The sequence below is a fragment of the Zerene cesonia genome, chromosome 13, assembly GCF_012273895.1.
Source record: "Zerene cesonia ecotype Mississippi chromosome 13, Zerene_cesonia_1.1, whole genome shotgun sequence".
In the NCBI taxonomy this organism is placed as follows: domain Eukaryota; kingdom Metazoa; phylum Arthropoda; class Insecta; order Lepidoptera; family Pieridae; genus Zerene; species Zerene cesonia.
This window is the reverse complement of record NC_052114.1, coordinates 7160317-7171566: the sequence shown is the minus strand read 5'-3', so window position 1 is coordinate 7171566 and position 11250 is coordinate 7160317. Positions and strand designations below refer to the sequence as shown.

The window sequence follows — 11250 nt, the reverse complement described above, 5'->3', positions numbered from 1 at the left end:
GCACGCTTCAGCACGAATTGGGCCAGCTCGCACCGGGGAAGTATCACACCCCCACAGAAGACCGGCGTGAAATAGCATTCTGTTGTGTTCCGTTCGGTGAGTGGGTGAACCGGAGGCCCATATCCTTTTCCTTCTCCTTCCCAGTCCTTTCCTTTATTCCTATCGCCAATCCTTTTTTAATCCCTTCCCAAAAAGTCGGCAATCCAATTGTAGAGGCGTAAGGGATGCAATGGGCTTTATGCCTCTCCAAATGTTCATGGGCAGTGGTAGTGCTTACCATTAGGCGTCCCACCAGCTCCATTGCCGACTGTAACATTAAAAAAAAAATCGGAATCTGTTTAATGTTGATGCACACCAATCAACACACACACACACAAGCATCCACACATACACATATACTCACACCCATCCACACAATCATTCACACACACTCAGGTTTTTATTTTATTTGTTTTATTTCATTAATTTCTATTTTACGTCTTGTCTATATCATATCAAGAAAATTATAAATATTATGATGTATTTTAATTAAAGGCATACTAATATAACTGAAGTAAGGAAAGAAGCTGGTGCCTGTCCACACAGGCGAGTTTTTTGAACTCAGCCTAGAACGGGTGCCACTTATCACATTTACTGTAAATGTCTATAATTAAGAAAAATCTTGTAATTTGATAAGAAATAAATTTATTTTATTATTATTATTATTAATGTTCATAGAGCATTCGCACGAATGTTGTAGGTCGATATTTGCAAATGTTTATTCACTCATGAGCCCACACAGTCGTACATTGTTCGAATGTTTACATGCAAGTGAGTGACTCGGGAAGCGCGGACTGGCTTTTATCACATAAATCTATTGTAATTATTCATCCATAATATAGGTTAATACATACAACAAATGCTACGTTATTTTTTATCAGAATGAACATAAGAATACTCCCAATGTGAAATAAATACGAACTGAAGCACTTATAATAGCATTTGATGTGAACATTATTTGGAAATCAGAAGTAACCAGTAAGTGTTTTAAATCAGAGACACAACCTACTTTCAATAGCTTAATGTCAAGCTTCGTCTTCCTTTCCAAATGTTAGACGGTAGCATTACAATTTAAAAAGCGGATTATTTAAAATACTTTTTCACAATTAAGGCGTCATCCGATACGTTAAAGGACTTTTTACATAAGTTTTCTTTTAGTACGATTAATATCATTAGTATCCTAAAGAAACAGATATTAAGAACTATGACGATTTAAAAAAAATAGACGCGATATCCAGGTAGGAAAGAAGTTACGTCGTATTTCAAAACAAAACATTAGCGCTATTTATTCAACTAATATAAAGGCTAATAAATTAAGAAAGAATCAGTGGGGAGCCAGTGAAATGTCATCACCATATATTTACAAAATGCAGTGCTATGATTGCAACAATTTCGACATATAAGGATACTGTAACATGAAACATGGTACCATATATGATCGATGCATCTAATCATGCAGTCTTATGTCATTTGATTTACTTTATAAGGGAGAATTTTACCTAATGTTGCTCACTCCAGTCGCATTTATGTATGCAACTCTAGGATGCAATTGCTAATCGAATCAAATGCAACTAATTGTAAAAGTATTTTATTTATACACGCAAATATAAAAACTGATATATAATAGCAAATTCTTGAATTAGATGTTGTCAACGTATTGTATATAAACATAACTAAAATATGTAGTAGGTACTATAGTACCATGGTATGGTATACCATACATTTCTTTCTATAGCTGGTGGATCTTATAAATCTAAGGAGAAATTTACGTAAATGCAGTATGGTAAACGTAAAGAAAGAGAGAAAGAAGAAAGAAAATACATTTAATTCAAGGAAAAAACAAAATTAGAAATAATAATAAAAAAAAGAAAAGGGTTTGATCGGTAGGGCGTCCTTGAAAAAGAGAAGCCAACTCCACAAGGCCCTTATTAGTTTACGTTAGTACAGATGTTGTTTGGAATGAAGATTTAAGATCCAACTCAGTCGAATTTTAAAACCTCAAAACCTTCAAAGTACATGACTATCTGTACGCTTGTTGTGATTATTATACGATTCGTAAGATATGGTAATGATTTAATTAGCTATATTGTAATATAAACTATTAGCAAAGAAAAGTTTATTTAAATTGGCAATATTAAATTCATTTTTCAATGATCATAATGCTGCTGAAATGCTAGTTTTCAATAAAAATAAGAATTAAACTCTGTCCGTCTGTCTATCTGCTCTTCATATCAAAATCACTCAACCGATTTGGATGAAATTTGGTATAAATATAGCTAGACTTAATAAGGACATATTGTTTCATATATACACATAGACATTATCTCAGGATAGGGTATTTCTTTCTCAGATATAACACGGATCGGGAAATAAGCCGGAAAAAACTCCGTGCTGTCTTTTACAGACAGCTAGTCTTTAATAAAATGTAATGATCTAATTTATACTTGGAAAAAAATCATAAAAGGTAAAACAATACGAACGAATATATATCCTGTTAACTTTCGATTAGAGTAATACATATATGGATAAATGACAGTAACATAATGTGTACTATCCTTTAATTTAATTAACATTTCAATTTGTTAGCATTATAATACTTTTATACTGTTTTTAAAGTTATGTGTCCAGTAATCAATCTAGTAATGAATTTAAATTAGAATTTAGATATTCATATAATTATCTGTGGTTAGACATAATTTTTATGGATTGTATATTATTTAAGGCGTTGTTCTGATTCTATATTAAGAACCTGTTGTACATACTATTTATGGATTTGTATGAGTTATATTTTTACATTAATTAAAGACTAAAGTAAAATGGGATTAACTGATTCTCCGAAAAAAAATTGTCCACTTTATAAATAAATGCGCGTTAATATATTTCAAGAAACTTTTTCGAATAAATTCGTATATAACGTAGCATAGAGATAATAAAAACTGTATTGTAGGTAAGTATAATCGTGACACTTCATATAGTATATATTATTTATTTTGTTGTTTTTGTTTAAAGTTCTAGAACTATAGGCAATAGTTCACTTCTGTCACAGAAAAGATTTTTTTTATTTATTAGACATATAATAAGACTTAAAAGGTTAAGACCAAATGCAACATCCTTAATATTTTAAGCTGGGAACAGAGTCAACAGTACTCCACTAACAGTACAAATCCCGTTTTTGCTTAAAACTGCTATATTTTGCTATGATTAAAAAGCGCTACACTTTTTATCTTTCTGTAAGATGTAGGTAAGAGGACATTTTCGAACATTAAGCAAATTTCTCACTCGAAAACTACTTCATACATTTTATACATTAATTTTTTTATTATTCATAAATATCGTAATATATTTAAGAAAAATCCTATTAGTACAAACATCAGATTTGCATATCGGGTAACAAATTTACAGACCTATCTACTGAAATTTTTGTTTACTATCAGGCAAATAGCTTGAATGCCAACTTTGACATAAAAACGCATGCTCTGAATATCAAAAACATTACCCTCCGTGAATCGCAATCGTTTAAAAATGATTGGTACCAGTGAAGAGGTGAAGGTTCATACACCTTATAATATTTAAGAATCAATACAATACAATACAATATACTTTTTTTTACACATATAAATGAGGAAGATTAACAAACAAAGAAGAAGAAAACAAGAAAAGAAAGAAAAATTAAGAGGTTAAATAGGCGGCTTTATCGCTTTTAAGCGATCGCTGTCGGGCAACCTTTGGATAGGATATTATACTTTGACAATAGAATAGATATATAAATAATGAAGAATCAATATTTCTGCTTGTAGCAACTATAATAACATAAAGAAAGAACCGATTTTATTTTAAGCTGCATATATTTCATTTCTGACCTTACGTGCGTAAGAACATACCATAATTTATACAAGGTATATGTATTTACGGTAATATAAACAGAAAATAATGAAGCGAATATTAAACATTAAAACCTGAAGCAGTCCTTCTTTTATATCGCAGATGTAAATAAAATATGAGGCAACATGTCTTCATTATTGCATCATTTTAATATGTTAATGTAGATATATTATTTTTATAAATATAGCTGAAGATAAAATTAAGTAAAATTTATTTTTCCCGTTTCGAAAACTTTGTACATACATGCAATATGTTTTGCATATAGCTGGAATAATCTTATAATTATGTCTGGTGCCAGCCGCTGTCTCCTATACATTGCACTAAAAATAAATTATGTTAAGATTCCATCCAACCATTTTCCAAGATAGGGCCACTCTTACACGTAACCTTATCTACTTACCAAAAAAAAAAAATAAGTTATTAAAAAAGCAGCACATGCTATTAAAGATAGATGGCGTTTTAACGTGAATTCCGACTATCACTCTCAACAAAGAAATAAATATTTTTATAGCAAACGCTCCTGAGGTCACTCTAGGTTTATTTATAAGGTAGGTACCTTTTTAACGACTATGTTCTTTTCACCCAGTGCTCGTCTTCTTACTAGTTTACTGGTTCATTACGTTTAAGTATGTTGATATGTTTTCATGCTATATTCTTTATAGTCATTCGAGGTTCAAGTAGAAATGACTTTAGAAAATTATTTTTTTGGATATTTCTGATCATGGCTAGTAGCGACATCTATAAATTTAGCTTTGAAACAACTTATACTTTCAATTCTATATGATTACTATGTGAACGTAATCGGGTATCGAATTCAATTTAGTTCTGCTATTTACCACACGATGGCGCTTAAAAATATGCAAGATATTAAAAATTTAAACAACATCACAATGCATGGTATACAATTAACTAATCGATGAATGGAAGTGCGGGTTCCATCACTGATATTATGCTCCACGGAATGTACTATATTTTCTGGGATAACATTAGCTGATGAGAAACTATAGTGGATAGCCCATCTCATTTCAGATGTGTGTGTAGTAAGAAAAATTAGGTAACCGATTAATATGCAGTTAGATTACTTTTCTTTAGCTATATCCGTAGTATTATATCCTATGGAATTGTATTATGCGGTAGCGCATCAGAAATAGAAAAAAATTGTTTCATATAAAAAGCTGTATACCTTACAAATGCCTTACTTTCAGATCTCTTTAAGAACACTGGTTCTTAGCGGTAAATTTTTTACAGACAACCTATGGCTAATTTATTAAATACTCAATCAACATTATCAGAGCAGTGGTGACTCAGTGGTGAGAACCTCGGACTTCAAAATCGATAAGTCGGGGTTCGAGACCGGGCGAGCGTGCAGGAAATAAATTGATTTTTCAATTTATCTGCGCATGTAGAATAACATCACCACTGCTCACGGTGGTTAAAGGAAAACATCGTGAGGAAACCGGCATGTCCGAGAATCAAAAGTTCGACGACATGTGACATCTGCCAACCCGCACTTGGCCAGCGTGGTAAATTATGGCCTGGACCCTCATAGGAGGCCTGTGTCATATATGGGTTGATCATGATGAAGATGATGAATGTTATTAAAATCATAAACCTATAGAATCGAGTGGTGGGATCTTATTCTTAAAGAAATCAATTGTAATGGTATGATAGAATAAGAAAAGGCTAGAAAAACCTTATAGACATGTTACGTATATTAGCGCTATTGGTAAGAAAGTAGGGCGCAAGTAATAACTAGGTATGTTCACACGGTCACTCGTCTAAAAAGTAACCTTGTTTGGTGGTGATAATGAATGCTGAATCAACTCTTATTTCAGGAATTGATACATTATGTAAAATATTGTTATGTATATTAAAAACGCTTTGTTTAACAGCATTTACGAAAAACTGAGAAAGCTAGTTCACAAGCAGCATGTATTTTTAGAAACTGTAAATTTATATATTTAACGGATTTTATTGATTCATAAGCGTAGGTTTTTTTGTGCGTTACTTATCTATTTATCCTATTTTATTTTTATTTTAAGAACGGTTTATTTTTTGTATGGTGCTGCAAAGACACATTTTAAGATGATTGTTTTTTTATTATTTTGCGGTGTTGTCTATATACATATAATAATTTATAGGATGAATCCTCTATATTTTATATCAATATACACATATAAAAATGAATCCCTATTTACCCTTGGTGACGCCATTACGCATGAACGGCTGAACCGATTTCAAAAATTCTTTCACAAGTATCAAGCTACAATTACACTGTGTGACATAGGGTATATATGTACCACGGGTGAAATCTGGGCGAACGGTCAGTTCTTTATAACCTATAAAATAAAAGAGTATATATAATTTAGTTATATTTCTCACAAAAATGTACCGTTCCTATAACTTCTCACTTATTAATATTTGGATAAATACTGAAATGTTTGACAAAGACCATTGAATTTTAATAAAATGTTTATCTAAATATATCTCTATATCTATAATCTATTAAAATATTTAGTATTTAATATAAAATGTAGTATACCCGATGTATATACCTACTCATATGTGAGTATATATATTGATATTTCTCTAAAATCCTACTGCTCAGACATTCTACTTATACAATACAAAGGATACTCTATTTATTTCATGGGTTTCCTTGAAAACGACTAAATGATTAGGATGTATATGTCATAGTGGTGTAACCAGTAGCTGTTATAAGCAGAAGCGATGAGGAACCACCATCAGTGCTAGTTCAGTCCTGTCTCACTGAAGAGAGGAATATTACTCATAATGCGTGTTATTCATGTAAGTGTCGTGATATGTGATAACAGTGTGTAATAATACATTTTAAAATTAATACTGAGTGAGGTACACTTGTTAAAAGATTTGTTATTTTATAAAGGACTTCTTTGGTCATGCTTATTTATGAACATTACGAGTTTAATTGTTTCAATGTAATGTAAACAAAAAGCTTATTCACATTGTGACTCACTATATGTAATTTGTACTATAATTTTATAATAAAATCAGTCAAGTGCGAGTTGGTCTCGCATTTTATTTATTGATTGCATGTTTTTATTTATTGTAATAGTAGCAACACAAATGCATCAACTCTGACAATTTTAACAGTCATGGACGGACAGACTGACAGACAGATAAACGGATAGCGAAGTCTTAGTAATTGGGTCCATTATATATCGTCGCTTCGCTTTAAATACGGAACCTTATAAGTAGTAACTAGGGACCTATTTTATAATTAAATCATTGTGCAAATTCACAGCATACCTACATGATATAAAACTATTAATGAACTGGTTCAATATTTATAAATTATTTTTTTTTTATAATTTTTTTAATACGATTTAAAATTTACATTATATTCAGCTTAAATCTATGTTTTGTTTGAATATTAAATTTGTCTTCATTAATATGTATAAGCACTAAGCGCGTTTAAGTCTTTCCTATTAATTTAATGAACTTATCACTAGCCATTAAATATAACTTCAAGTAAATAGCAATAGATATTTTAAGTAAATAACATACAAAACAATTATATTATAACTTATACAAAACAATTATATTATAATTTGTTGTACGCTACAATTTATACCTGTCAGTTTCATAAAATATGTTGAATTTAAATAACCATTTAAATATAATATTTCAATCAAATTTTAAATTTTATATAAAATGTTTTTATACCGCCGATGAGGGCTCTCAATTCGACAGTATTATTTTGTTTTGTTGCTCAATAACTTGGTGGATTTTCAACCAAGTGAAATCCAAAGTTATTTGGTCCTTTTTAGAATATAATACCTTCCTAAGATACATTCCTTCCATTGACGTCGGTCCCTTTTGTGTAGAAAAGTTTTTTCATTTCGTATTTTTATAGTACGCAAAAGATACTTAATTTGAACAAAATACGTAATATTCAGTAAAGTATTTAAGAAGTGTGACAATAAAAACGTCTCAGCAAAAATATCGATCGCGTTCGCGTATTAAATTTTCCACTAACATAAATAGCGTGTCAACTGACATATATTGTGAGAAGCAATTTCACTCTACCGGCAGTTAAACTAATGCCCTAATTAAAATAGAACCTATTACTCATTACACTGCGTCAGTACTTAATTTAGTGCGAAAAGCCATCCTTCCGGTATTGTCAACACCCATCAAACACGTAACAAGAATAGCTTTAATCGAATCATGTAAGCGGAAAATGAATACGTCTATTTTCATTTATTACCTATAACGCTTCCTGCGTTTGTTTTTATGTGCCCCATTGTTATATTTCTTAATCTCATACGTAAGATTAAATACTGACATATTGTCCGTACATTGTTTTATCGTGTATGTGAATAAGACAATAATACGACCTTATTTGGTTTACATGGTGGCAAGTTCATTTTTGTTTATTGTTATTTGATATATTTCTTGCATTATTTACTAGGTGTTTAACTGCGAAGGTTGTAATACTAATATGATTTATTATGGGGATTTATATTGATGTATAACCAATTTTCTGTATTTTTACTTCAGTGTATACTCGTATACTTTATGCTATTAAAAAACATAATAAATTTAAAATAATTGCATACAATATACATGTTATCAGTTGAAAATATATGAGACTTTTATACATCATTTCAAATCGTATTTAAATCAATTATATAACGTTCATAAATTGATATATTTTGTAAATTATTTACAGGTCGTGTCGCTTTTAGCCTTCTTCGTAGCAGCGCAAGCTGGATACGTCGGCTATGCTGGAACAGGTGGCTACGGATTTGCTGCGAACAATCCAGGTTATGCCAGCTCCAACATCCATTCAGCCACTGGAGGATATTACGTACGTCAAATAATTACATGTTTCAAAATTAGTAGTATAGGCGTAAAGTAGAGACATTGATGATTGATGCTAGTATCGATTGGGATACAAGAACTCATATAAACTCATACCCCTATTTGTATACCCCGCATCATTTTCATATTAGTTTAAACGTGATTAAAAAAATCATCTCAATAATACGTTGAGTAATCTATGAAAGTATATGTATTGCACAATTTCTTTATAATATAACAAAGTCATCAGTGTGATGTAACCTTTAATTTTAACCCTATGGATTACGCTATCTCAAAAGCATGCCTGCAGTATGAATTTTTTGAGATTATTCGCTTTGAAATTTCACTTAAATGGTATAATGCTTAATGCACTCATGCATACTCCAAATGCGTAATACCTTAAAGCTGGAGCATTTTCTAAATTATATTTGGATGTACATAAGTCCATATTATGCAAAACGTCAAATTCACTGTCACAAACCGTGACGCTCCTTGCGACATTACGAGCGAAGAATATACGTAGCTCCATAGGTAGGCCATATAATTACAGGTTTTACGCAAGTTCGGAAACCACGTATGATACAAAAAATTCCTTTTCCGAATTCAAATAAACGAGACTCTTAATACATGTCAATAATCCAACAATAACACTTCACCAGCAGGGAAGCTTTTAGCGTTGTTCATTTTTTGAGTAAATTTTAAAATTAATGAGATATAATTAGAACTTTAACTTGCCGACAGAAAGTGGTATTTGAAAGCAAGATTTTGTGGAAAACTCGACTTTTGAAATTTTCTGCAAAAAAATTAGTAGCTAAAAAGAAAAATTTATGGAACTCTTGAGATGGAGGTCCCGAACTGCATTTGTATTTTGATAAATAGAATCATCTAGATATGGAGCATATTTTAAATCTGTGACTCATAATATGACTCATGAAGAACTTTAATTACAATGCAAGAAGTCTATTCATGCAGGTTGTTAGGTGACTGAAATAGGTATACTTTTTGTCATTGGCTATTGTTGTATATAACTTTATACGGTATTTTAATTAACATAAATGCTTTGCTATAGATGTAACATAAATGCATTGAAACACATATAAAAATTAACTGTCCTAACCTATTTGAACATAAATTTTAGTCTTACATATCCTAAAAATTTGGTAAGTCGCTTGAACTATAATTATGTAATATATATGTAATATGTTCAAAAGTTTTACATAATTCGGAATATGTACAGTAAGAACGTATTCCTTGTTTTTTTTTTATTTAAATCTATTCAATGTTAGCTCTTTTAATGTAATATACCAAAATACGTTTTATATATGGGTCAAGAGCCATCTAGTGATTCAACCATTTACTGTTTCATATACTTAAGTAACTTTGTATAATATACTGGATATTAAAAAAGTATATAATTTACTACATAGTACAGGGAAAAAGCATGAGATGGCACTATTTTAAAAAGCTCAGCTTCAATCAGTATAATCATTCTACTTTTTCGTTCTCGAACTCCATGTTAATTTATTCTATTATTGACATAACGAGTATCTAAGACAATTAATATTTGGTATATAACATGCATTGGCTCTTTACATTTGGGCCACCGAGCTCACAATATTTTATACTATCTTGAATAAAAGGAATCCAGGGCGGAACATTTATCAATCATTTTTTTTATTCCACTTGATTTTTCAGTCTCGTCCAAAATATGCGTTTGATTACTCTGTGAATGATCCACACACTGGTGATCACAAGACTCAATGGGAAACTCGCGATGGTGATGTAGTAAGAGGTAAATAACTAACATCATTTACTATTTACATATGTGTAATTAAATATACACACGTACATACGTTATATAAATAACAACATGCATATACACCCACATGATATGGGTAGAAGATGGTGAATTTATGATTCATTAACATTGTCATTTATTATTCCAAACTCGAATCTCTTGACCAAATAATTTTGTAATCAAATGATTTGAAAATTTCAGGTGCTTACTCACTCGCCGAACCAGATGGTACTACTCGTATCGTTGAATACACCGCTGATAAACACAATGGTTTCAACGCAGTTGTCAGAAGGATCGGTAGAGGGCAGCAAGCACAATTTTTTGGAAAACAGTTTAACGCTGGTTATTATGGCTACCACTAGATGTCTCTGTATTAAATATAGATCGTAGTATTTATTCGAAATTCGAAAATAATTCTTATTTGTATATATGGGCGTTACAGTTTTATACTAAATAAAATTGTTTAAATATTTCTTCACATTGTTTTACTATTTTACACACAAATTTATATAGCACAAATGTGCTATAATTCGTTCTAGTCATTCATTCTTCGCATTAATTTTGTGATGAATGTGGTAAAAATAATATTGTAATCTATACGTGAGAAAGCTTTTTGGAAAAACATTAATTCGATTCGATGTATTGCCATTATTCTATGTAAACTAATTGTTTGTTCCATTCGTTGA

The 11250-nt window shown here is 30.8% G+C and overlaps 1 protein-coding gene across 1 annotated transcript in view; it reads left to right on the top strand.

The window, feature by feature from the left end:
• The first annotated feature begins 6664 nt into the window (after positions 1–6664).
• The window catches only part of LOC119831320 (cuticle protein 19-like), a 13802-nt gene continuing 9216 nt past the window's right edge, over positions 6665–11250 (top strand). The window contains exons 1-4 of the mRNA XM_038354623.1: positions 6665–6729; positions 8636–8773; positions 10462–10558; positions 10766–10923. Of these exons, the coding sequence (XP_038210551.1) occupies positions 6715–6729; positions 8636–8773; positions 10462–10558; positions 10766–10923 (408 nt within the window). The 5' untranslated portion in view covers positions 6665–6714. The remainder of the gene's footprint in view (positions 6730–8635; positions 8774–10461; positions 10559–10765; positions 10924–11250) is intronic.